Source organism: Chelonoidis abingdonii, chromosome 24, assembly GCF_003597395.2.
Source record: "Chelonoidis abingdonii isolate Lonesome George chromosome 24, CheloAbing_2.0, whole genome shotgun sequence".
NCBI classification, from domain to species: Eukaryota; Metazoa; Chordata; order Testudines; family Testudinidae; genus Chelonoidis; species Chelonoidis abingdonii.
The window spans coordinates 17529255-17556721 of NC_133792.1; the positions used below are offsets into that span (position 1 = coordinate 17529255).

The window sequence follows — 27467 nt, forward strand, 5'->3', positions numbered from 1 at the left end:
GCAGGGGTGTCTTTTCAGAAGAATTCTGGAGGGTCGTAAAGTTGTGTTAGCATGGAGAACTTTACATGGGGTTGTATTCTAGCTTGGAAAGTCAGTGCGGGAGGGTGGAACATACAGATTTATGAAAAGTCTGAGGTGGTACAAACTCAGGGCTGTGGGAGGCAACTGCTGTCCTAACCCCACAGCAAATGGCAGCCCTAATGACCAGTACTTGATGCTTTTAAATAAGGTATAAGCCCCCCACCCCCACATAGACAAGTGTGTCTGGATCTATATGGAAAAATAATTTTTTCCTGCCCAGTATGAGGATCATTTTACACATTGATGAGTGTGATTTGATTTTCCTTTTCTTAGTGTGTATAACTGTAAATCTTATTAATGGTCATAACATTATTCTGATTTAATTGCATGAGAAATATAAATGGGGTGAACAGTAGGACACAAACTATCGGTTCAGAAATACTGTTAGTATTTTTCTTAGTGCAATCAACACAACTGAAGCTACATTATAAGGCAAATGGATGCTGGTTTACAAATAGTTTTCAAGATCAGTCTCAGTGTGTGAAGGTCCAGTAAAATGTGCCTTTGGGTCTGTCTCCACTGCAGTCTTGTCTTCATTGCTATTATTATTCAAGCTAACTAGATCAAAGATAGCTTGCATGTGTGTACATGCGCTGCAGTCGCATCTCTGATTGCAGCGGAGACAGACTCTTGGGGTATGTCTACACTACGGGATTATTCCGATTTTGCATAAACCGGTTTTGTAAAACAGATTGTATAAAGTTGAGTGCACGTGGCCACACTAAGCACATTAATTCGGTGGAGTGCGTCCATGGTCCGAGGCTAGCATCGATTTCTGGAGCATTGCACTGTGGGTAGCCATCCCGTAGCTATCCCATAGTTCCCGCAGTCTTCCCCCACCCATTGCGAATTCTGGCGTGAGACCCAATGCGATGATGTGCAAAAACAGTGATCGCGGTGATTTTGGGTAAATGTCATCACTCATTCCTTCCTCCGTTGAAGCAACAGCAGACAATCTTTTCGTTGCCTTTTCCCTGGATTGCCCTGGCAGACGCCATAGCACGGCAACCATGGAGCCCGTTCAGCGTTTTTTTACTGTCACCGTATGTCTACTGGATGTTGCTAACAGACGCGGTACTGCGGCGCTACACAGCAGCATTCATTTGCCTTTGCAAGACAGCAGAGATGGTTATCAGTTGTTCTGTATTGTCTGCCATGCCATTGTAAATTGGCGATGAGATGACGGTTATCAGTGATTCTGTACCGTCTGCTGCTGTCATGGGTGCTCCTGGCTGAGGTCGGCTGGGAACGCAAAGACAAAAATGGGAATGACTCCCTGAATCAATCCCTCCTTTATGATATCTAAAAATAGAGTCAGTGCTGCCTAGAATATGGTGCAAGTGCACTACAGAACCAGTGTACCAGAGAGCACAGCCGCTCCGTGTCAGATCTAGCAGAAATGATGAGCTACATGCCTTTCTAGGGGGTGCCCCTGCAACAACCCCACCCGTTGCTTCCCTGTTCCCCCAACCCTCCTGAGCTACCGTTGCAGTGTCCTCCCATTTGTGTGATGAAGTAATAAAGAATGCAGGAATAAGAAACACTGACTTGTTAGTGAGATAAAATGAGGGGTAGGCAGCCTCCAGCTGCTGTGATAGTCCAGGCAGGACATTAAACGGTGCAGGGGAGAGAAGCCCAGCTTCCCGCTGCTATCATAGTCCAGGCAGAGTAGAATCTTTTCTTTACACATGAAAGGGAGGGGGCTAATGGAGCTCAGCCCCCAGTTGCTATGATGAAGACGATTACCAGCCATTCTGTACCATTGACTGGGAATGACCGGGAGTCATTCCCATTTTTACCCAGGCGCCCCTGGCCAACCTCACCTGAGGCCAGCCAGGAGCACTCATGGGATGATGACAAGGATGGCTATCTGTCCTTTTCTACGGTACCGTCTGCCACCAGGGAAGGGAAGGAAGAGGATGCTGCTGTTCACTGCCGCTGCACCGTGTCTACCAGCAGCATGCAGTAGACATACGGTGACATTGAAAAAAGTCAAGAAAGGATTTTTTCCCTTTTCTTTCATGGGGCGGAGGGGGTAAATTTATGAGCTATACCCTGAACCACCCCCGACAATGTGTTTGACCCTACAGGCATTGGGAGCTCAGCCAAGAATGCAAATACTTTTCGGAGACTGCTGGGGAGTGTGGGGTAGCTGGAGTCCTCAGTACCCCCTCCCTCCCTCCATGAGCGTCCATTTGATTCTTTGGTTTTCCATTATGCTTGTCACGCAGCACTGTGCTGTGGACTCTGTATCATAGCGTGGAGATTTTTTTAAAATGCTTTGGCATTTCATCTTCTGTAATGGAGCTCTGATAGCACAGATTTGTCTCCCCATACAGCGATCAGATCCAGTATCTCCCGTACGGTCCATGCTCGAGCTCTTTTTGAATTTGGGACTGCATCGCTACCCGTGCTGATCAGAGCTCCACGCTGGGCAAACAGGAAATGAAATTCAAAAGTTCGCGGGGCTTTTCCTGTCTACCTGGCNGATATGGTAATACCAATTTCAGGGCTACTCCTCTCGTTGGGGAGGAGTACAGAAACCGGTTTAAAGAGCCCTTTATATCGATATAAAGGGCCTCGTTGTGTGGACGGGTGCAGCGTTAAATCGGTTTAACGCTGCTAAAATCGGTTTAAACGCATAGAGTAGACTAGGCCTTAGTCAGAGATTATGGGCGAGATCCTCAACTGGTGCAAACTGATGTCGCTCTGTTGGAGTTGATGAAGTAACGTCAGTTTACTGCTATGGAAGTTTTCACCCCTGGAAAAAGAAGCAGTAAAGCTACCTTATATGGATGAATGTTATGAGTAATATGATGGTTATTAGCGTCTATCATTTAAAAAAATGTAATTGGGAAGGCTGAAATGTTCAGAAAGCCATCATTCCTGAAAAGTGCCCAATCTTGATTGTTGAACTCATCATCTTTGTTCATATTATCGGTTACAAGGTTTTCCTTTCATTAATGTATAGTTTTCCATAGGCTATTCTCTGGTAACGCACATTCCTGCTGGAGCCAGAGATATCCAGATAGTAGAACGGAAAAAATCGGCAGATGTTTTGGGTGTGTATAACCTCTTAGTACTTAGCTAAAAATTGTGTGTGTGTGTGTGTGTGTGTGTGTGTTCATTTTTTCTTCGCAAGTAAATGCATTTGTTGAGAATACATTTGCAGACATGGACCAAATCCTCAACAGGGGTAACTCGTCATAGCTCTGTTGAAGTTAATAGAGTTTCACTGATTTACACCCGCTGAGAATCTGATCCAGGCAGTTGCTTTAACTCTGAACTGTTGAACAATTTATATTACTGTTGTTGCAGAGAATTGTAACAGATGCACTTTCTTGATCTCAAATAATTGCCGTGCACCCTCATTTCTTTCTTGATCCCATGGAACTTCTGCATTTCAGTGAAAGGATATTGGCTACAACATGCACTCAGTGAAAAACAACTATGACTTAGATGTTTGCCTTGTTGATATTGTGGTGGAAGGTGACTAATGCCCATGACTGAATGCGGGTTTCAGATAGGTACAGGAATTGGATGGTGTGGGCAAATTGACTCTGCTCAAGTGACTCACACATATGCTTCAGCTAGCGTCAAGTTCTGATGCTGCCTTCAAGCTCCATGGTTATTAGAACCATGGCTTAGGTGGCAAGATTTCCATGTGCCAAGAGAAGGATAATCTGTTTCATTTTCTAAAAAATGGAACTCCTGGTGCACAGAATCATGAAACACAACCAGTTTGTCTACAACATGTGAAACCTTTATTATTTTAACATGTATATTGGGGCCAAAAGGCTACATTCAGGTTGGGCCCCATTGTGTGAGGCCCTGTACAAACATGCAGTAAATGACTTTCCCTGCTTTTTACAGTCTTGCGCACGTGTGCACAAAATACTGATGTGGAAATAAAGTAACTGTGGCAATAAACGTATTATGATATTAATGATACTGACCTTTGTAAAGCACTTTGAGGTCTATGGATGAAAAGCACTTTATATGAGATAGGTATAATTATTACTTATTATTATAAACGTTCGTTATGGTATTAATGATGTTTTAGGATATTATTACAAAACAAATATAAGAACCTAAGTAAATGTCAGATATTATCATCATCCAGGAAATAAAGATACTTGAACTTTGTGTGCGAAGCAAATAGCAATGATTAAGACATAATCAGCTTAATCTGAAGCAAGGGAGATTTAGGTTAGATAGTAGGAAAAGCTTTCTAACTATAAAGATAGTTAAGTACTGGAAATAGGTTACAATGGAGGTTGTAGAATCTCTGTCCTTGGGAAGTTTTGAAGAACAGATTAGACAAACACCCATCAGGGATTATGTAGGTACACTTGGTCCTGCCTCAGCACAGGGGACTGGACTAGATGACCTCTTGAGGTCCTTTCCAACCCAACATTTCTGTGATTGCATATTTCTTTTTCATTAGATGAAGCTGATTACCTGCTCTCTTTGTCTTTTTAAGCTGTTGCAGATGAAGCTGGATACTATTTTTTCAATGGGAATTACAAAGTCGACAGCCCAAAGAACTTCAACATTGCAGGCACGGTGTTCAAGTACAGGAGGCCTATGGATGTTTACGAAACTGGCATAGAATATATCGTCGCTCAGGGGCCGACTAATCAAGGCTTGAATATAATGGTGTGCGCTGGCTTTTTGTATTTGCAGGGATAAGAATTACAGGAAAAGAAAAGTTGAATCCTACTGATTTTTTTCCTCTTGTGTGTTTCTTAACCACATTCGTTCCGGTGGTCAAATCCTCTGGATGCAGCCCCAGTAGCTGAACTACATGCTGGGGATCTTAACAGGTGGTGCTTGAATTACAGGTGGGAGTGGGAAGCACCCTTACTTCTCACAAATGTTGAAATTAAAGCAAGCCACTTGACAGTCAAGGCCCTCCTATTTCCCCCCTGTAATTTGAACACTGTCCACAAGGCTTGGGAGGAAGTTTACGTGTCCCCAGACCATAAAACAGCAGCTACTCCATGGCTGCAGAGAGGCTGCTTCACTGCTAATGCAGATATTTTCCCACTGAGTTTTCTAGCTGTGGCAAAACTCAATTCAGGGAGGAGACTGTTTGAACAGGACAAGCAAGGAGAGGTAAGACAGGTCAGAACCAGATTCTCCCCCAGTACTGGATTGATAAGGCAGGGCCGCCCAGAGGATTCAGGGGGCCTAGGGTCTCCGAATTGCTGCCGAAGACCTGGCACTTCGGCGGCAGGTCCTGGGGTGGAAGGACCCCCCCGCTGTGAGTCTTCAGGGCACTTTGGCAGTGGGTCCCAGAGCAGAAGGACTCCCCCACTGCCGAATTGCCACTGAAGACTTGGAGCTGAAGAAGCTCCAGGGGCCTGGACCCCGCAAGAGTTTTCCGGGGGGCCCGGAGCGACTGAAGGACTCCGCTCCAGGGCCCCTGAAAAACACTCATGGGGGCCCCTACAGGGCCCGGGGCCTGGGGCATATTGCCCCACTTGCTCCCCACCCCCCACCTCCGGGTGGCCCTGTGATAAGGCCATAGGGAGAAGAGGTACGAGCAGCTGGCAACTTGCACTTTACGTGGCATCCCCCAAAGTGGGCAGAGCAGGCCTTTGATGGGGTGGGGTCAGGACAGCTGAGAGTTGCATTGATTCGGTGGCTCCCTGAGGGAGCCCCCTAAGGAATTTGTAAAGTTTCCCCTTCCTGTGGATGAACATCCCGCTAAGTAAACCTGCTTCCCACAGGGAAAAAGGATCTTGGGGGTGAGCCTGGCCCCGTGTTGCTGACTAACACATTGTTTTACTGGCATCACCAGTTCAGAGAGAACACGGGAGCCTTTCAGAGGCAGATCTGGCTTGAATGAATGCTGGTTTATTAAATTATCATTTTGGATGGATGACAAGCCTGGGCATTGGGGGAGGGGGTGGGAGTTGTCTATTCTTCTCCTTGGCATTAGTATCAGTCAACTGAAAATGGGAAGACAATTGGGCCATCAAACAAAAAACTGCCCAAATCTTAAAATACAGTATTACTGCTATTATGGGTTCCACTGCAAGGAAAGGTAAGAAATTCATCCCTATGCAGAGAACCTGTACACGGGCCATCCATCCCTTAAATAGTGAATAGGCCTCTTTACGGGGTGAATTTCACCCTCTGAGCCAAATTCTGTCCTGGGTTCCCTATACATGGCTTGCATTGAAGACACTGGAAGCCCCTTTATATCTCAGGGAAATGATTAGCAAATAGCCATGGGACTGCTGGTGCCTTGAGAATTTTCTCCAGCACCGCATTACCAGATGTTTCTTTTCTTTTCTTTTTTTCCAGAATGGATGATGATAATAGTAATGATGGATTTCAAGGTCTGAGCAGCTTTTCATTCAGTCCCTCAGGGTTTAAGTGAGACTTAAATGGTGCACTGCCTTTGTACCAGCCCTCTGCACAGGGGTGAATTCCCCCCACCTCCATGGGTTTTACAATGCTCAGAATTGCTGGATGACTAACTCATAGCACCTAATTAATTGGGCAAACTGAGCTTTGTTTTCTGTTGGCCAATTGTCTGTAGGCAGCTGACGATTTTTTCAGAATGATTCATTATTACCAAAGTCTTTCCCCACACCTTTCGTGCAAAGATCTCCATGCACTTGAGAGAAAAAAATTGTAAAGTATCATTATCCTCAGACTGGATGAATGAGGCACAGAGGGGATAAGTGGCTTGCCCAAGTCCTTACGATCATTCGGTGGAAGAGCTAGGACTAGGACCTAGATTTCCCAATCTAGTGCTGTATCCACTGGGCAACACTGCCAAATAATTTATGATAACTTTCTGTGGTGCCAGTTACAATAGATATATGATATGAACTCATTCCCTAATGATATGGCAAAAGGCCCATTAAAAATGGATAAATAGATACTAACCAGCAGAGGGGTTCATGCAGGCACCCAGATTTCTGGACGCTAAGGTCCAGATTTGGGAAAGCTTATGATAGAGACAATAAGGCAAAATGTAGAATTCTATGCCAAAAATACATTACGTCTTGGTTAACAGTAATTTAATTTGCGTTGTTTAGGTATGGAACCAAAATGGCAAGAACCCATCTATAACATTTGAATATACTCTTCTAAGAAAGCCACATTCAAAAATTATTCAGCCTATTTATTACACCTTTTCTGAATCCGAGAGCGAGGAAAGCAGAGAGTTTGATGGAGAAGTGCCTTTGGGGTTTAGCCAGCGCAATGCAAGCTACTTCGGGAAACTCTCCAGGGAAAGGATAGATCTGGCGAACCAGGTGTTTGGGAAGCAGAACACTGAGGAAGACCTGAACTTGAGCAAAGGTCAGGAAACCAATGAAGTTTATGAAAGATCAGAAGCAATTGACTGTGAACCAAAACTGAAGGGCAAACAACCCAAAGGTAAGGGGGAGACCTGGACCTTGCAATGCTGCTTTTCTGAGTTTTTGATGAGACAAGTTCTGCTTCCTTAGTTAATTTTTTTGGAATCCTGGGAGAGCTCAGACAAATATCTCTGGTTATCCATTCTCTTTGGCCGGAGGGGTCTGGTTTCTGGCTGGGCTGTAGGGATGGCTGCAGTTGCACATCCCAGCGCAGGGGGCCATGGAGGTGTTTGCTTTGCGGGCTGCCTTTCTATCCCCCTCTTCTCAATGTCAGGAGGCAGCTGCACTAGATTCTGTCCCCAGCCCTCTCCCCAGTACCCCCCTATCCCCACCCAGAATCCCCCTACACCCACTCCACCCAGCACCCGTCACCTCCCACCCAACTCACCTCCACACAGAACCCCCTACCCCCACCCAGCACCCAAACCTCCTCCATTCAACCCAACACCTCCCTACCTCCACCCAACCCAGGACTCCTCATCCCCCATCCAATCCACCCCCACCCAGCACCTCCTACACCACCCAACCCAGCATCCATCAGCTCCCATCTAACTCACCTCCACACAGAACCTCCTACCCCCACCCAGCACCCAAACCTCCTCCATTCAACCCAACACCTCTCTACATCAACCCAACCCAGGACTCCTCATCCGCCATCCAACCCACCCCCACCCAGCACCTCCTACACCACCCAACCCAGCACCCATCATCTCCCACTCAACTCACCTCCACACAGAACCCCCTACCCCCACCCAGCACCCAAACCTCCTCCATTCAACCCAGCACCTCCCTACATCCACCCAACCCAGCATTCCTCATCCCCCATCCAATCCACCCCCACCCAGTACCTCCTACACTCACCCAACACAGCACCCGTCACCTCCCACTCAACTCACCCGCCCCAGCACCCCCAACTCCCTAGTACCCTCCTACAACCACCCAACCTAGCACCCCTTGCCTCCCACTCAACTCACCTGCCCCAGCACCCCCTACACTCTAGTACCCTCCTTCACCCACCCACAACCCCCCTACACCCAACCAATGCAGTACCCCTCACCTCCCACTCAACTTAGCTGCCCAAGAACCCCCTACCCCCAGACCCTCCCTATACCCACCCCACCCAGCACCCCTTACCTCCAACCCAACTCACCTCCACACAGAACCCCCTATGCCCACCCAGCACTTAAATGCCTTCCACTCAACCCAGCACCTCCCTACACCCATCCAACCCAGCAATCCTCATCCCCTATCCAGCCCAGCAGCCCCCATCCAGCACCTACACTCACCCCTGCCTGGCATCCCCCATTCCTACCCAACCTGCCTCCACCCAGCTCCCCTCTACACCCTCCCAGCCTGCCCCACCGAACCCAGCACCATCTCCCGGCATTCCCACTACCCCAGTGCCTCACCCAACCCAGCCCTCAGCCCTTGGTTGTGGTAGGACAGGAAGAGCTATGGCTTATTCTGTGTTCTCAGTGCTGGATAGAACGTTTGCACTAGTGGGGAGTGGAGCAAAACCACGATTTTCCCTTAACAAAAGCTTGCTCCTGTGACACAGGTAACTGAAGAAGCTCTTCAGAACCTGGCAGTTTTGAACTCCCAGTCCTCCAGTGTGAGTAAGTGTGATCCACAGGGCCTAACTGCCTGCAAACTACTCCCGCGGTCCCTTGATGCAGCTGCACAGACCCATCGCCTGTACTTTCTACTTCTCCCATCTCCTGTGTTGAGTTTATTTTGTGGTTGTTGTTCTGTCCCCTGCTTTGCTCCAATCCAGATTCAAATGCAACCAGGTCTGCTTACCTGACAGACAGAGATGACAGAGACTTTGACTCACGATTCACCTCCAAGGAGTTCCTGTCAGAAAATGCAATCACCGACAAACTTCTGGACAAAACCTCGGACTCGAAAGAATTAGTCCGGAACATGACCATGAATAGCATTTTTGCCCAAGGGGACCCAGTCAACTCTGTGGGGTCGCACATAGACAGCCTTTACGTCGACTACGAAGACAACGAAGGGGTGGTGACGTACAGCATCAACGGCACCTACATGGAGCTGAGCAGCGACAAAATAATCAACACTTCCTCGGAGACTCCGTTTTCAAATGCTACCATTACCCTGACCAGCCCTCAAGGGAACAGAACCCACAAAGCAAGGTAGGGGACACGTTTTTAGTAATATTCAGTCCCACTGATTTCTGTGCTGTTCTCTTACATGCATTGCACGTAGGGCAGTCCAGGTTACACATTTTGATCTATAAGGTAAGTGGGATGAAGACATCATAACAGGTTTCTGCTAGAGGTTAATTTGCAAAGAAAATTAAAAACTGCTGTCCGGGGAGGGAAAAGAATGGACACCTTAACAAGATGATAAAATCACTATCCTCATTAAAGGGACATTGGCCAGTGTATTTTTATAGCTTATTGCCCTCTGTCCATTGTAGCATTTCATTAGAGGACTGAATATGATAAAACCTCTTTTCCTGCTAATTTTGAGTGCCCTTATTTGACCCAACACTTATTTTTCCCTCTCCCCTTTCGTTATATTTCTAATGCAGCAGAAGTTGGTATGGCTCCTTTTTGTGTAGTTATGGTCGATTGTCATCCACCAGCATTGTCATTGATGTCAGCAGGGATGTGCATACAGCAGCTTCGGGGAATAACCTGTGTTAGTTAACGATTGCTCGAGAGCCAGAGGGGGGGGAGGGTAACAGCTTTTGTGTAGGTCCTACAAAAATAGGTTGGTTTGTTTCTTTTATTTAATTTATTGCTGAAGAAGCACTGGTGTTAAGTTGATATTTATTAAGAATACGAAAACATTCTCTACCAGCTGCTTGTTTTGAGCTAGGTCAAATATGGGGCATGAACTACAAAGCCCCTTGAGTTGGTGTTTCTTATTGATTGTGCTGTGAAATGTTACTGGTTTTTAAACAAGGCATAGAGTGTATTTAACAATTATATGTACAGACAGGCAGGGCATGGATTAAGGGACATTTAGGGACACACGGTTCCTCCTGTTAAGTCGTTTACTAAGAGAGGAATTCCCCGTAAGGACTAAATTATCAGCTAGTTCTCTTTGGGGCTAAAAATACAGAGAAACGGTACAATTTACTGTAAAATTGGCACCAATCTTAGTGAGCACACTGCCTTCTTTACAGTTTCTTTATGTGCTGGGAGATCTGGCAGCAGATGCTGTCGCCTGCCGTAGGGATGCATTGGGGCTGGAACTGTAGAGAAAGGGGCCAAAGGGGTGAATTCCTTGATCATAAAGACACCATAAGGCACTCATAAGAGGTCCTGCATTCTCCCTCACAACCACTGGTGCAGGGGCTGCTGGGGATAGGGTCAGGGGACACAAAAGGGTATGTTGTAACAGGAAAGGGTGTCTGCAGCATACGCAGCTAGGGAGATTCTGGGCTATTCTGGACTGCAAAGCAGCCGATAGGCAGGGCTCAGGATGCTGCCATCAATTAGAGCACCTTCAGGACAGTTCAGATTTATCCCAGAGGCTATTTGGTTCCTGGAGCAGTCCAGAATCCCCAGCACAAGAAATGGATTCAAATGACCTTTGCCTGCCCTCCTCCTCAGTTGTGCTTCTGTGCTGCGCCCTTGAGAGACACAGGGTACAGTCGGTCTGGATGTCTGTTCTTGGTTCGGCCACTGATTTACTGTGTGACTTTGGGCAAGTCACTTCATCTCTCTCTGCCTCGGTTTCCCCACCTGTAAATTGGGGCTAGTGATGCTGACCTTTCAAAGTGGCTGTAGGTCTGTGGAATGAAGGCACAGTTGAAGTGCTCTGTGGAATTGCAATCTTCATGTCAATATATTTAGGCCCAAGAAATAACCATTAAAACAAACACACATGCCAGCGAGCTCCCTGCTAAGAGCTTTACAACACTGCTGAGGTGCGTTAGGTGTTAAGTCTGTCAGCTTTATTCAATCCTTGGCATAGAAAAAGCTTCGCAAGGACTTTCTCTTATGCTGCCTAGGAAAACGCTGTGTGTTTCAGGAGCACTTTCTGAAAAACCGGACTAGCGTCACTTAGCGTCAGTGGCCAATAATTTAAAGATGAACGATTTGGAGTGAGCGGATGGCCCAGTGGCTATGGTGCACGTCTGCAACTTGAGCGATCAGGTGCCATTCCCCAGTCTACTGATGACTTTTTGTGTGACCTGGGGCCAGTCTCTTAGTCTCTCTGTGCCTCAGTTCCCCATCGGTAAAATGGGGATGATACCCCTGCCCGGCCCTCACAAGGGTGCTGTGAATTTTAAACGCATTCAGATAGGGGGCCATATAGGCACCTAAAATAAAGAATTCTGCATATCAGCTGTGAAAGCCCCCAGTGACCTGTGGAACTTAAAACACACTGTCTGTTCTCCCCTCCCTGCCCCAAAGACAGCGTTAGTAAGGGTTAATCCTGTTGAACAAGGTGCCTCACATCACTTGTTTTCCTAGAAGGTCCTTTATTAATGTTCCCTTTTCCCCCACTCCCACTGAACTGAAGCAAAATGCTAATTTTCAGATCAAAATAGTCACTGATGGTTTAAATGAGTTATTGTTTTCTCAGATTGAGTGTTTATACCTGGGCATTGAAAGGCTCTGATTCTGGGTGGCGGCTGAACTGGGCTCGGCACATGCTGGGAGTGTAGAAAGATGTCATTCGCACCTGCCCTGCTAATCATTGTCTGGCTCTGCACTGGGCTGACTTTCAACTGTGCCAGTTACTCGTGGTCCCCTAGGGCCATTCTGACAGCCATAGATTGTCAGGGCACAGGGATGTCACAGCCATGCCAAATGTTCGCCAGCCACACTGTGTGCTGGCAGCAAGGGGTGGCTTAGGAGTGCCACAGAGGCCCAGCTAGGCCAGAGGTAGGGCAGCTTTGTGCCACCAGGGCAGTGCAGAGCTGAATACACACAGCTGGGCTCTGGCCCCAAGCACTCTCCTTAGGAGGCAGGCAGTGAAAAAAAAGTGTGTGCTTCATTTAAAAAATATTTTCACACACTTCACTGAAACATCGTTCTCCAGCATGGTTGTTCAAAGGGTACTTATGACATAATCGGCAACTTGTTCTTCCAACTATAGCGTATGTATGTGCGTACCCGAGCGAGCGCTGCCAGAAAAGGCCAGACCACACTCCAGTGCATCTCGGCACATCATGTACTGTATAAATCCACTGTCCAGAGGACGGTGGATTGAACAGATAAAGAGTATGATTTATGGGGACAGTTTCTGGAGATGCTAAGGAAAGCTGGCAGAAGGCAAATTGGAATTTTGTTGTTGTAAAACTGCTGGAGCCTTGAAAGCTTTGCCTCACTTGGGTACAGACTGGAGCAGAATATGGAGGGATTGCCTCAAACCTGCCATGGATGGAGATCAACAGCTATGCTGGAGAGTCACTGGCAATTGGGAGCCACTCCAGGGCTCCACAGTAGAGGACAGTGACAAGAGGAAGCGGGAAGCAGTGACTCTATACAGCCTGCTCCCTTCAGATCCAGGCAGAATTGTAGTCAGTTGACCCAGTACTGACTACTCCTTCGGGGGAGTTGTGATCCCTGGATTGCATGATGTCATGGTTTGCTTAGGAAGGGTGCAGCTATAGGGGAGGAAGGGAAGAACTGTGTTCTGTGTTTGTCCTGAGATCTTGGTTCAGCTGCAGGCTCAAGGGATAGATACGTCTGCCAGTTCCATGTGGGTTAGGAAATTCACTCTCCCGATAGAGCAAAGCAGAGGGAACTCTGTGGCCATGCCTACACTCAGAGAAGAAGTGTATTTTTAACATGTTCGCTAGACCACATGTTCACATGTAGACCAGACAACTGTAGTTTTAATAGGTGTTGCTGGTCCAGGTAAACCCAGCCTCCCTCTTGTGTTGACGTCCACCAGTTAATGTGTTAAACTACAACTGCCTTATTTGCATGAGGGTTTTAACACATGTTAAAACCACACTTCTTTGCTAGTGAAGTCTGCAAGTGAAAACACAGGTTATTGGCAAACCTTATGTGTATTTTCCTAGGGGCAACTTGTGTCCCTCTGCACTGAATTCTGCTCTCTGCTGAAGCTGAAAGGGTTATGCAGTTGGAACTGAGAACAGAATTTTGTCAGTTACTGTTCTGATTTTCTTTTGGAAGAGAAGGTAAAAAAATATGGACCTAATCCATATTATTCCATTAGTACCCATAAAATATACAGGTATCTGATTCTCAGTGAGCCCTATCTCATTAACTTCAGTGGCAGCAGGATCAGACCCATATCTGCTGGCTGATAACATCTTGGGCTGAATCCCCACTGATCTGCTTCTTGTACAGTCAAAAGTTCACAAGTGCAAAGTAGGTGCAAAATACTGTTAAATCAGAATGGTTAATCTACTTCACACTCACTTTGCACTGGTGTTAAAATCTGGACTAGAAAGCAAAAAATATGAGTCCGAATTCTTTGAATATTAAGCCTCTGCATTCACTTGTAGTTGTGGGGGTTATTCTTCTGCTGCAGAGACCCTTGCTTGAATCCGGCAGCCAAAACAATAACAGATTCCAGGATGGTAATTTCTGCCAGAAAGAGATGTTTGCTTCTGTGGCCCCAGGAAAGCAGCTCATATGGGTGCGCCTGGCCTGTTGCAGAAAGGGGGTGGTGCTAATTTTTGTTGTTGTTGCTTGCTTCAGAAACATGGACACAAAAGCTCCGAGGGGGAGGAAAATGGATGACCGTAGTGCAACCCATAATATTCATCATAATTTAGAAAAAACACCAGCCTGGTTGTATAACGACTCACTGCTGTTGGCATTTAGAAGAAAACAAAACAATAGTTATGTATGTGCCCTAAATGGGAAGAGAATTAACTGTTACCATATGACGAACTGTCGAATTTATCTAGAAGTTGTTTCTGCAACATCGTTACTTGTAGAAGAAGCTCTTTGAGTTCCGATCACATACATTAAAGGGACACTGTTGAGGGGGGTTCTAATCTCCAAATGTGATACCAGCCTATTTTGTGCGTGCGTGTGTGTAGGAGGAAGACGGGAGTAATGCCATACATATTCCAAACGTCAAATTCTGCCCTCAGTTATTCCAGTTTCAGTCTAGAGCAGCGGTTCTCAAACTGTGGGTTGGGACCCTGTTTTAATGGGGTCACCAGGGCTGGCATTAAACTTGCTGGGGCTCAGGGCCACAGGCAAAGCCGGAGGGCTTCAGCCCTGGGTGGCAGGGATTAGGTTACAGGTCCCCTTCCTGGGGCTGAAGACCTTGGGCTTTGGCTTTGGTTCCCCTGCCTGGAGCAGTGGGGCTCAACCTTTGCCCCCCTCACCTCTGCTGCCCAAGGCAGCAGGGCTTGGGCGGGCTCAGGATTCAGTCTTCCCTCCTGGGGTTGTGTAATCATTTTTGTTGTCAGGAAAGGGTTGCAGCACAATGAAGGTTGAGAACCGCTGGTAGGGTAACCCTTTTGAAGTCAATGAATTCAGCGATGTGGGTGAAAATCCAAAGGGATCCCCAGTCACTGGAGTTATTTTGGAATCGCACTGGTGTGACTGAGAAAAGAATATGGCCTGAAGAATATAGGCGGTGCTATCTTTCTCCAGATACATTTTAAAAATGTAAAAGGACAGACACTGACTACCATTTTTATGGGTCCTACCAAAAATCATCATTTTATGCTCCCTCCCCATCCTCCCTCACCCCTCTGGCTGGCTCAACAGCAGTAGTTAGTGAGAAGACAGTTGTTGGGACTGCGTTGACATCAACGGGTGATGCTGGTCGGCAATAAAAGCTATTTGGGCCAGATAAAGCATTATTTATAGCAAGCCAAGGTTGTGATTTTTAAACAAAAATAGCCATGTTAATTTCAGCTCCATTTCAAACACAGGAAGCGACTGTTTGCCAAAATGACAGAGGCAAAATCAATGGGGAAAATGAGATTGTTTTTAATTCTTCTAAGAGGTCATTACTAACAATGAAAGGAGGATACGTCTAAAAGGCAGGCTATAAAAATACTCAACAGTGTCCTTTTAAAGCTTTTATGTGACAGAATGGACATGAACTTTTTTCATGAATGCATAAATAAGGCAATTTCAGAGCTTCTGCTGCCTAGAAATCACACAAGCTGCATATCTTGCTAGGCCCGAGACAGCTGGAGATCAGGATATAACCGTATATACAATTTTAAAACACGCTAGCAATTTCAAGGGTTTAAACAAAGTTATGAGTGCAGTATTTAAGATTTGATTGTTGTAAAGGTGCAGTATCCCTGATGCATTATAATGTTACATTATATACCTATGCAATGGGGCTGTGATTCTTGGTTTTGTAAATGCTTGTATGTATACCAGGAGAAATTTATGATTCCTTTACCAATGACATTACATTTGTGAATATCATGTCCTAAGAGATGTACATTATATAAATAATTGAGCAAGAGTGACATAGAGGCAAATATGAACTTGGAATGCCTGTATGTTTAACAACCAAGGTTTGTTTTGAAAAGCAGTTTGAGCGAAGTACTATTCAGCATTTAGGTTTCTGAAAACAGTAAATTTATGGGATTTGAAAATCCCAAGTCTGTACAGGGAATGTTTGCGATACCATATCTGAGCAGTAGTAATGAGCATGGCATAGTTGTATTTCATGTCGATATCACCAGGAAGGAGATACTGCACCTTTAATTACTGTATATTTAGGGTCAGGTGTATTTGAGCAGAAAATGCAAAACTTTGTTAAATTCTGAACTGTTTCTACTTGTGGGTATTTTTATCCCATTCTCTCTATTTCTAGACAGTGGAAGCTCTGCCTCTAACCAGGCTGGGGATTCTACTTGGGGATCAGGACAGGTATGTTGTAAAAAACAAAAAACAACCAACCAAACCAAACCAAACCGAAACATAATCCCCCCAAACCCAACCAAACCGCAACTGAATCAGTTTGAGTGTTTGATGTGACATATTGAGGCTCTCCTTGTAAATGCTTTTTTTTTTTTTTTTTGCTTATTGCTAGAAACAGATTGAAGTTGTTAAGAAAGGGCCAAGGTGTGAGTGCTGCTGACATGTACAGGTGGAAGCTTTCCTCCCACGAACCCTGCAGTTCTACGTGCACCACAGGTAGTTATCAGAAGCAGCCAGAAGTACTGAGATCACCCGCCGAGTGAGTCGCTTTTGTGTTTGTTAGAGATGGGGAGAACCTGGTAATGTTTAGGGGCCTGATCTGAGGCCCACTGGAGTGAATGGCCTTTGCATCAGACCTCAGGTGAAGTTGCTCTGATCTGCTAAAGCCCAGACCCTGCAATCAGATCTGTGCAGAGGAACCCCGTGTCCATGGGGAGCCGCTTTCTGACTTGATAGTACTTTTAGTTCACTCTGCACAGGTGTAAATGCAGGGAAGATGAAAATCAGGCCCTGTCAGGAACCAGCAGGCAACATTTTCAAAAAGAGCATTGGTGACTTAGGAGCCTCATTTCCAATGGCACCTAGGCTTCTGAGTCATTTAGGGATTTTTGAAAATAGTACCCATCTCCACTCCACTGTCAGCTCATTCCTTGCAATGTGTCACTTTAAAACCAGTCCTAACAATGTGCTTTTAACACTTCCAAATAGATACAGGCAGAGCCCACACAGCACGTTTTATATGAAACATTTGTATGATTTTTTTAAAAGTTTCCTTTCACGTACTGATTAACGTTTTCTTAATTTACTAGCCCAGCAGGGCTACACTGCAGAGTATGGTGCCCTGCAGGATCATAAAGCTTGCACCAAGTTTTCGCATACTGGTTTTTTGAATTGAGCCACTCTGCCAGTGGAATGATTGAAACCCATGTGCCTGGCTTTTTTTTTCTTTTTAAACTTTAAGGCTCCGTTTCTTTCTGACAGAGAAACTGTACAGCTGTGGCAGAAAACAAAGTAACATTTGTTGTTTGAGTTTGTTTTGTTTCTCTCTTTCCTGTCCTGGAGTCTGATTTCAGTTACATGGGTGGAATCTGGAGTAATTCCATTGATATCAATGAGTTCAGAATCTAGCCACCATCTTTCCCCCTATTCCCCTCTCAAGGCACAGTTTCAAATGACCAGCTCTCCACATTTCATTGATTAGAGGGATGGAGAGTAACATTGCTAATAGGTCTGGCCTGTAACCAATGCATGACTTGCCTTGAGATATGCATATAGGTAGAATGATCATCTGATAGTGGGGTTTGCCTGTATCATTTTCATACATATCACAGTAATTAAAATAGTCCAGATACTTCATTGCTTCTGGAATTACGTATGAAAAAAAGAGGGGAATAAAATCTTAGGAGGGAGACTTTTTAAGGGAATGAATGCACAGAACTTTTTGTAAGCATGCCAGAGCGGCTGGCTATGGCCCTACTATGAAATGTGTAGGGACCAGGAATGTGGACAATGGTTCCTCAGTTCAAAATCCTGGAACCCACAAAGTTCGAGTATGTCCTTGAGCTCTGTGAGTCCTACTGAACAGCCCTCTCCTAGCTGAGGCAGGCTTTCGACCCGACCCAAACGTTAGCCAGTGGGGAATGTCTTATCCAAACCGCTCCTTGATCGTCACCTTTTTCTGTTGACATGTTGCAGAGGAGTGCTGCAGTGTCAGGAGTTAGTAGGTTTCTTTTAGTTTCATGCAACTTTGTGTTTCAGAAACCTGGCTGGAAGAGCTGGAATTCTTAGTACCTGTAGTCAGATTAGTTTCTTGATCCCAAGCCATGTCCCAGAAAGGACTGAACAATATTTATTCTGGCTAACAAGGTTGGAAGGGAAAAAGTCCCAGCATGATGACATTCTGCTTTCTGTGCTTAAACAGAGGAGAAGGGATGGATTCCTCTTTTAATAATCTTGTAAGAACCAATACTAGGCTAAGTGCACTGCGTATCTCCTGCAGGCAGTAAGGTGCAATTGTGGCACGAATTGTATCGACGTACTGGGTGGAGGGAGGGAGGGAGATGGGAACCTCTTCCCCAGACCCTTGGTGCACCCGCACAAGAACTGGACAGAATAAGAATCTAAAACTCTTTTGAGAGCAAGAGGGAGGGATCCTGCTAACATGCCTGCAGGCCTTTGGCAGCATGGTGAGACCCCCTGACCATCTTGCACCTATGCTAGCATTGGTCGCAAGTCCTGGTTGAGGTGTCATGCTGTTCCGTCTTGGAACAGCACTAAGGAGAACTTCAAAGTGTGCTGCCCCCGGCATCCCCAGGGCCGCCCTGCTCCGTACAGGCAGGAAGAACTCTCCATTGTTCTACTCCCCCAGTCCCATCCTCTTTCTGCCACCAGCATCCCTGATGACTGTCAGCTCAGGTCATGGCCCTTCACTTTTAATTTGGAAAGACATTTTGGAACATGCAGCTCACAAACAGTTTGGGTGTAAAAATCACCAAGCATGCATTTTGTGTGTGTGTATTTTTTTTAAAAATAGGAGTGATGTCCACATATGCAATGTGTGTTCGTTATGATGGAATCGAAGTGGATGATACGTACTGTGATGCCATGACCCGTCCCGAGCCTGTCCATGAGTTCTGTGCTGGAAGAGAATGCCAGCCAAGGTACTATATCAGTAAGGAGCTCTTCACGGGGCCATACATTTTATCTTCCTTAGAATTATTAGGATCTGGTTGGGATTCTCTTCTAGGTTCTAAGCAGTGATGGGCCCAAGCCACCAAGTTCGGAACCTCCCCAAAGTTCCTGGGGTGTTTGGATCTGGGATTTGGGTTTGGGCCCATCTCTAATTACAAGGGCTGTCTCCTTCCCAGGCCAGCACAGCAAGGGAGAGAAGAACTCTTTGGTCAGAGCCAGATTCTTCACAGTGAGTTAGGCTGAAACATGCTTTATTGATCCTTGGATGTTTGCATTAGTCAGTGATGGGACAACCCTCTTGCACCACAGGCCTTGCTCCTGTGGTGACATGATGGATACACTGGGAAATTAGAGCTCTTTGGAGCACTGTGTAAGGGCCTTGCCTGGATGACGGTGTAAGGGAAGGAGGCTTCCTGATCCCTCTTCCCCTCCTGCACCTTTCCCAGCAGTGACTTGCATGGCAGGACTCAACCTTGCTCCCAAACAACAGCTCCTGTTGATGTAGAACCTAGACCAGTTTCATTCTCCACTCTTGTAAAGGGAAGCAGAATCAGCGAACATGTATTACATTCCCAGAGCTTTGCTAGCATCAGCGATCATGCTAGTGCACAATGAGACGCATCAGCAACAGTGTTGGGTCTAAGTGAGAACCCTGGGTTCGATTCCTCCAAACTCTGGGACAGTTCAGACTCTGACCCAATTCCTGATATGAACTGCCTGGTTTGGATCCGTCTCTACAGTGGAACCCCAAATCCAAAGATCTTTTTGTTTCAGGGAACTTGAGCTTCCAATCCAAATTCAAACGTTATGGCTTAGGTCCATCTCTAATTACATTTTTTAAAGGGTTTGTTCTTCTCGAGGTTTGCTAGAAATGCAAGTTATGGGTGGCCTGTCAAAGAGAAAAGGACTAAAACAGGCAGGGAAAGGAATGTTACTTGTTGTACTATAGGCGGCACAAAGTGAAAAGAAGCAAAACTATACGATGCACGTCCTGTAATAGTGCCTTGTTGCTGAAATACCACAAAACTAGGCAAGCATAAACCTGCAAACGCATGGAAAGGGGAAGTTTAGCATTTTGGCAATTGATGCTGGGTTTATTGTATTGGAAAGGTGTATGTGTTTGGGAGTGTGCGGGTACCCTCCCCTTTTCCAATGGCAAAATCTCTCTGGACCCAGGATATTGAGGCTGGCCATGTTCACCCACCCCATTGTGCCTATGTCTTGCTAACTGGTTTAATGTCTCCTCTGAATGTAAGTGGCACTTCTGTGTGTGCAGTGTCTTTTTAGAGCTGCCCTGCTCCTGGCACCGGAGCTTACATCCTGAAGCAAATGTGTGACCCTTGGAGTGCGTGCCAAGCACAGTGACCTCTTTGCTTGGAGACGTTAATGCTCTAGAACCATGTTGCTTGGTCTTTTCAGGTTGGCCACTCTTCTTGGAAGTCAAAACTGTTTGTGACCCCATCTATATTTACTATAAAAGCCAGAGTAAAAATGTCTCAGTGGTAAGCCTAGATAATTGCTTTGCATGTGTGATTCAAGAGGTTGATGGAGAATTGTTTACCTTGAGGGATAATGGTGGGGAGCTTGGGGGCGGGGGTGAAGAGCGAGAGTTTCGCAACACCACGCGACCTCCTGATTGCCTTCGTGACACCCTGCCCTGGACATCATGACCCATCAGCTGAAAACCACTGCTCAAGACTCACTTCTTTCCCCCTCACTTTCCTAATGGGTCGATTTTTACATTCAAAACAAAGCATGTTTCATCAAAATACCTGCAGCATCGTAGAGGTGCTTATACTCATTGATTGATACAGCCCTGTCCTATGCATGTGTTTATATAACCAATCAACCAGATTAGCTTAGCACTGACTTCTGATGTCAGTGGAGTTAAACCTGGGGTAAATGTGGCACATTTGGCCTACTGTAGTTTTTGAAAGCTATGTGGGTTCTCTCTGGTATTGGGTCAGGAAGCACGTAACCTAGGCAGCTCTTTTAAGAGTACCCCAGGGCAAAATATGAGGGTCCAGTTCTTGGAGATTCTATGGTATCCCCACCTCCTATTGACTTCCAGGGATAAATCCCAAATCTTGTTTAATAATGAGCTGGGTGATCAGTTTATTTCTCCCATTTTAGACATTTTTTAAAGTATTTTCTTTAAGCTAGGGGCAAATCTTGGTGCTTTTGAAGGCCTGGGATATGACATCGATACCGGGTGTAGGTGGGCAATGCACACACGTCCCTTCACAGTCCAGACATGGACACCTGGGTCAGCAACAGTAATGCATTTATCTCAAAACTTCTAAAGTGAATCAGCCAGCTGTGTGGAAATGTGCTCTGCATGTATGTCCTTTTAGGGCTAGGCTGAGACCACAAAGGTCATTTTCACATGGAACTATCTGGCTCTCTATCTCAGGGTTTTGTTCTGGCTTCTGTTATGGTAATGTCTGTGCATCTTACAGTTCATGTGAACTCAGGTCTCCAGCGTGAAATATTAGTATATTGACGCACAGCAACACCTAATCCTACCTTGTATGGATATATCTGAGACATTTACAGCCCTGTTACAGAATGTGCCTATTGCAACAATCTCCGTAGGAGAGTTACCATTTACAGGGTCACTGACAGCCTCGAAGAACCATTGCTGAGCTCCGAAAACCTTCACAGAATACTGTTTTCCTAATCCACTATTACGCTCATATCTACCACACGTCTCCCATTCAGATTGTGAATACTCCAGTTAGAATCTTTCTCCCTTCCTTGCAGGTGGGAGACGAGTAGCTGGAGTGAGTGTTCCCGCACCTGCGGGGAAGGATACCAGTTTCGCATTGTCCGATGCTGGAAGATGATCTCCCCTGGTTTCGACAGCTCTGTCTATAGCGATCTGTGCGAATCTGCTGATATTACCCGGCCGGACGAACGCAAAATCTGCAAGAACCCAGCATGTGGGCCTCAGTGGGAAATGTCCGAGTGGTCAGAGGTAAATCCCCAGAAAAGTGTTGGCAGCCTGTCGGGAGACAGCAGGCAGCAGTGACTAGCGATCAGCCCCCACGTGCTATGTACATGATTGCCTTGCTTCGAGATCCCAAAAGAAGGGGATGCAGAGCTGAAAACTGAGATGCAAATCCACTGGCTTCCACACAGAGCCACATAAACCAGGACTATCTTAACATTGTTCTTAAAACCAACCCCCGGTGTGGCCCTGCTGGTGCTAGCAATGGCAAGAGCATTCCCGTGGACCAGCCCCTAGTGTTTTAACTACTGTATCCCAGACCTGCTCCCAGCGTTCCCACTTGAATGAGGCCATGATGCAAATGGGGTCTTGGGATGGAGATGTTTCCACAGTGCCTCTTTGCACCTCACAGGACATGGCTTTCGTAAATCCCTACAAACTTCCCTTAGCTCACTGATGGAGATGATTATGTCTCTCCTTTGCAAACCTCTAGCCAGGGGTGACCTCAGACCAGGTCTCCAGACCTCTGAACCCCTTGAACTCCAGGGAGTTTGGGTCAAGCCTGAGAGCATCTCTGCTCCTAGCCAGAGTTTTAGATTTTGAGTCTGGTTCTTAAACAGGAGGACTTTTCTCTCACAGGAACCGTGTTCAGCTGCACAGTGGCTGTGGGATCTAAGGACAGCCTTACTGGGTCAGGCCAGAACCTTAGCGTGACTGACACCTGTCTTTTCTTCATCTTTCCTGACTTTCCTGTGTGCTGACTATTGAAAAGGGTGGTGATGTCTGATTCTGCATTTGCTCATGCCACTCCCTGCCTATCCTCTTCCACTAGGAGAACAACTCCTGCGAATCCCGCTTCTTATCTGGCACAGTGAAATCTGAAAAACACTTGTGCCTCATACATTTCTGAGTGCCTGAAAAATAACAATAAACATGTGGAGAGGAGGCTTCATCTCATAAACAATGATATTTTCTTATAGACGTCTCTTCTTCCCATCAGATTTCACTGCACCATGCAGAACATTAAACGTTCATAGTTTTGCTGTAAGCACATTGCCAAACCACTTGGAAGATGTTTCTGTGATATGTCTAATGTGGAACAGTTATTCTCTCATCTTAGTTTGTCAGTTTACATGTAAAAACCTTTGCGGCATGGCAGAGGCATTCTGGAATGTTTTTAGTTGCAAAGTCATTCCCAAGATGGGTCAGTCTCTAGGCTTCATAGATCCTTTTCTCTCTCTCCTCCAGTAGAGATCTTTTGAATTAATTTACAACCACTCCATCCTGTTGTGTGCCAGAGAATATCTGCCAGCATTCCAGTATTTAACTTTCTAACATAAAACTCTTTAAATGATAAAACCAGTATCCTTTCTTTGGGGGCCCAGGGCCAAATTTTGGTCTCAGGGTAAATCTGGAATAACTGCATTGACTTCAGTGGAGTTGTCATGGATTTACACCCAAGTAATAGCGAGCTCTCGCATGGATTTTCAGTAAATGTGTAAAACACACGTGCAAGAGTGCAGTCATGCTCACACACACTGATGGAAAATAGTCTCTAACTTAAGGGTTTTTTGTTTTTTTTCAATTTTTAAATCTTGACGTCACAGTACTGGTCCCTCTGCACAAGAGTGAAAAACAGCAAAGTCCAATTGCTCAAGGATCCTAAGGAAACACAGGAGTTTACCCTTCCAGTTCAGACAGCTGATCAGTGAGTCAGATATCCTGCCTTGCTCAGTGGCCGATAACTCATGTGTCAGAGGATGTCTAAGCAGTCCCATAACACAGCTGACAATGATACACTGCTGCACATGGGGAGGGGACTAATATCCTGCCTGACCTGGGGGCTGATTAGTTTGTGCCCTGAAGTATGAGTTTTGGCTTGCCTTAAGATACGTTATTGCTGACAAATTAATCCAGGACCCTTTCTAAACAAGAACAAGCACAGATCCAGGCCAAAGTGTCTGCTGGTGCAAATGACCCAGCTCCACTGACTTCAATGGAGCTGCATCAGTTTACACTAACAGATAATTTGACCTCTTTTCTCCCAGGAGACACTTGAAATGCCTCTTGCTGATATTTTAAAGGCCATCTTTACCCTGAATGCCAGTGGTAAGTAGCTTGTTCTCTGTAGTGGAAAGTCTGGTGGGCTCTTTTATTTTGTAGGCTGTTTTGACTTTTCCAGTTCAATAGAGAAAAGCTCCCCGAGCACGTGCTGATGCTGTCGTTTGACTGGCTTAGCAAACCGAAGTGGCATATGTTATAGAATTCCATCTACTCCTCCAGCATGTGCTGGGGACAGATTGCTGAGACATCCCCCAGAGTGGGTCTTCTGGAGCCAGCAGCAATGCTAATCTAATTTGGATCAGCATCTGAAGCTGGGTGCCAAATTGGCTTGGATGATAGCTAGAGAGATAAAAAAGCACATTTCAGAGATCTGAGGATGAACGTATCAGAGCATGTGTGTGAGCACTGGACTGTTGACACTTTTGCCTGCTTCATGTTGCGTATTGAGCAAATTTGTATATGTGACGCTGCTGTCATTCAAATCCACTTCTAAATAACGTCATTGGTTGGATGTTGCCAGATTTACTCACGTTATAAAAATCCCAGTCGCTGCGGTTTGGAGACAACACTTTCAAAGACAAGGAACCTAGCAAGCCAGTTCTTTTTAGAAAGCGAGCGAGCGAGTGAGAGAGATTACACACCAGTTGTAGACCACAGCCACACTTTCAGCTGTAGCCATAGCTTCTGGGCACCTTGGTTTTTGGACCTGCAGGCTCCAGAAGGATGTGTGAGTGCACAGCCTCTCTGAAAGTCAGGCCCAAAGCATCCCCACTGGGCTCCTAAAAAATGGAGGCTCTTGCACCCCATGGCCACTTTTGGAAAATGTTCGCCTTCAGGCCAAATCTTGCTCTCAGCTACATGTGCATTAATAGGAAGGGAGCCACATGAGTATACATGGGATGAAGTTGCACTGATGGAGCTGAGAGCAGAATTGGCCACCCTGAGTGGGAACAGGATATTAAGACTGGGCAGAGGGAGGTATTTTAGCACATTCTTTGTTGCCCCCCTGAACAAGAGCAAAGTTTTCCTGAACTGCAGCCAGCTAGTGGACTGGCTGGCTATGCCCTCTAACCCAAACACCTTGCCCTCCTGAAGATACTTTGCACGGCGCCAGTAAGTTAGGTGACAGCTGTCTGAGAGCTTTTGAGCACTCTGGAGAGTATGTGTGTACCGTGGAGAGGAGACGTGCCACTTGCAGCCCTGCCTGTGCTTAGCACGAAGGCAGGATGTAACCCTTCCCGTATATTCAAATTTGTCTGCCTATGCAGCACAGGGCTCGTTTTGCCATCTAATATTTTACAAGCAGAATAATACAAATGTTTTCTCTGCATTTTTAGAAAGTTTCATGTTAAGAAATAAAAAAAGGCCAACATAAATCACACCTTAAACCAGATGCTTTGGCTGCTGCGTGGGCCACGTGTGCCTCCTCCTCCATGTCAGGAGAGCGAGAGCGGAAAACAGCTGTGTTGCATGGCCAGGGCCGTACATGGACTTTGCTGACCCTGTCCTGTTTCATTCTCTGCCCCGCCAGTGTTCTGCCAGGTGCGGCGAGAGGAGCGTGGTGACCAGGGATATCCGGTGCTCAGAAGATGAGAAGCTGTGTGATGTGAACACCAAGCCGCCAGCTGAGAAGAACTGCACTGGGCCCCCCTGCGACCGACAATGGACCGTATCTGACTGGGGACCGGTGAGTGACCTCTGAGGGGGGAGGGTTGGGAAGGAAGGGAGCAGTGGATCCTAGTTCATTGATTGTATTAGCTGTTTGTGAGCAGCTCGAGGAGAGAAGGAGACCATTGTAGGTCATGCTCGATTGTGTCATTTACAGTTCACAGGCCAAATTCTGCTCTCAGCTGCAAGGCCAATCCCAGTGACCTCCGTGACGCTGCGTGGGGACAGTTTCCTCTTCCCACCCCTATTATCCTGACAAAAGTTGTGAGGTCTAATGGTTACAACAGGGGAGCAGGAATCTGAACCCCTGGGGTCTATTACCAGTGCAGTCAGTGACCTATGTCAGGGGTGACCAACCTGAGCCAGAGAAGGAGCCAGAATTTACCAATGTACATTGCCAAAGAGCCACAGGAATACACCAGCAGCCCCTCATCCACTCCCCCTCTCCCGCTCCCAGCATCTCCTGCCCACCAGCAGTTCTGCTGATCAGCGCCTCCCCCTCCTCCCCGCACCTCCAAACTGCTGTTTTGTGGCATGCAGGAGGCTTCGGAGGGGGAGGAGTGAGGGCACGGCACGCTCAGGGAAAGGGGTGGGAAGGGGTGGAGTGGGGGCAGGGCCTGTGTCAGAGCCAGGGGTTGAGCAGTGAGCACCTCCGGCACATTGGAAAGTTGGCATCTGTAGCTCCAGCCCCAGAGTCGGTGCCTGTGCAAGGAGCCGCATGTTAACTTCTGGAGCCACAGGTTGGCCACCCCTGTTCTATGCGACCTTGGGCTAGTCATCAGTGGAGTGACAGCAGGGCTACAGCTTTCCTTCTGTGCCCGTTTCCCTGACTGTAGGATGCCTTAGTAATACTTTGCACTTGCCATCTAGGGCCCCAAAGCACTTTGCAAGGGCTCAGGCATCATTAGCTTCATTTTACAGATGAGGAACCTGAGGTACATGGTGGCAAAGTGATGTGCTGTGACCAAAGCAGAACAAAAGCCCGGGTTTCCTGAGTCCAAATCCTCTCCTCTAACCACTAGACTATACTGCCTCTGAGCAGTAATACACTGCCAGTGTCATACTTTCCTCACCGGCGTGCTGGGAGGATTAGTATCATGAGGATGGTAAGGCACTCAGCCCTGGGAATGCGTCTCCTGCCGCCACCTTTCCGGCTGGGGAGGGCAGGGGACAAGCATTCCGAACCCATTGGTGACGGAGGAGTCATTGTAAGGGGCATGATCCAAACCTCTCCACCCAGTGGCTGAGCATCCTTTCCTCTGAAGTGCTCCTCCTAGCCCAGCGTGCCCCAAGAGAGAGGGAAAGGGAGCGGTGAGGACACGCACAGTGTGTTAAGGGCATGGACAGCAGCAGCGAGCCTGTGGAGAACAGTCCCTTCCCGTTTGGTAGCACACATTGGAATTATTGGAGTGGCGCAGCTCCAAATATAGTCGTGTCCCGTGCAGCAAGACAGTCATGAATCAGGGCAATAAACTTCCCAGGCACCAAGAAGCAGCGTTTACAGCATTAGCAGAGGAAAAAGGCGAGCGCTCCGAAACCCAAATGCTCCTTTTGTATCAGGGTCTGTGAATTAGTGGGGCGGCAGCAAATATTCTTGCCACCTGAAAACTCTCAGTTAAGCTGACCTGGCACACGGCTTCCCACTGTCTGGGGATTATATTGAACTTGTTATAATTTGGAGATCTGGCCTTGGCAGAGACTTGCAGGCTTCCAGTAACACCCTCATCTCCAGCGTGAGCAAAATACTGGCTGCAGAGTTCTCGC

The 27467-nt window shown here is 46.6% G+C and overlaps 1 protein-coding gene across 4 annotated transcripts in view; it reads left to right on the forward strand.

Annotated features, from left to right (window-relative positions):
* Positions 1 to 27467, forward strand: part of ADAMTSL2 (ADAMTS like 2) — a 57603-nt gene that overhangs the window by 19391 nt on the left and 10745 nt on the right. For 3 of the 4 annotated variants that reach the window (XM_032767650.2, XM_075060708.1, XM_032767649.1), the window contains 6 exons: positions 3063 to 3143; positions 4565 to 4740; positions 7140 to 7482; positions 9238 to 9619; positions 21785 to 21998; positions 25567 to 25722. In XM_032767650.2, coding sequence (XP_032623541.1) covers positions 3063 to 3143; positions 4565 to 4740; positions 7140 to 7482; positions 9238 to 9619; positions 21785 to 21998; positions 25567 to 25722 — 1352 coding nt within the window. Of the gene's footprint in view, positions 1 to 3062; positions 3144 to 4564; positions 4741 to 7139; positions 7483 to 9237; positions 9620 to 16442; positions 16547 to 18863; positions 18991 to 21784; positions 21999 to 25566; positions 25723 to 27467 lie in introns of all 4 variants that reach the window. The other variant, XM_032767652.2, reaches the window with a different exon arrangement.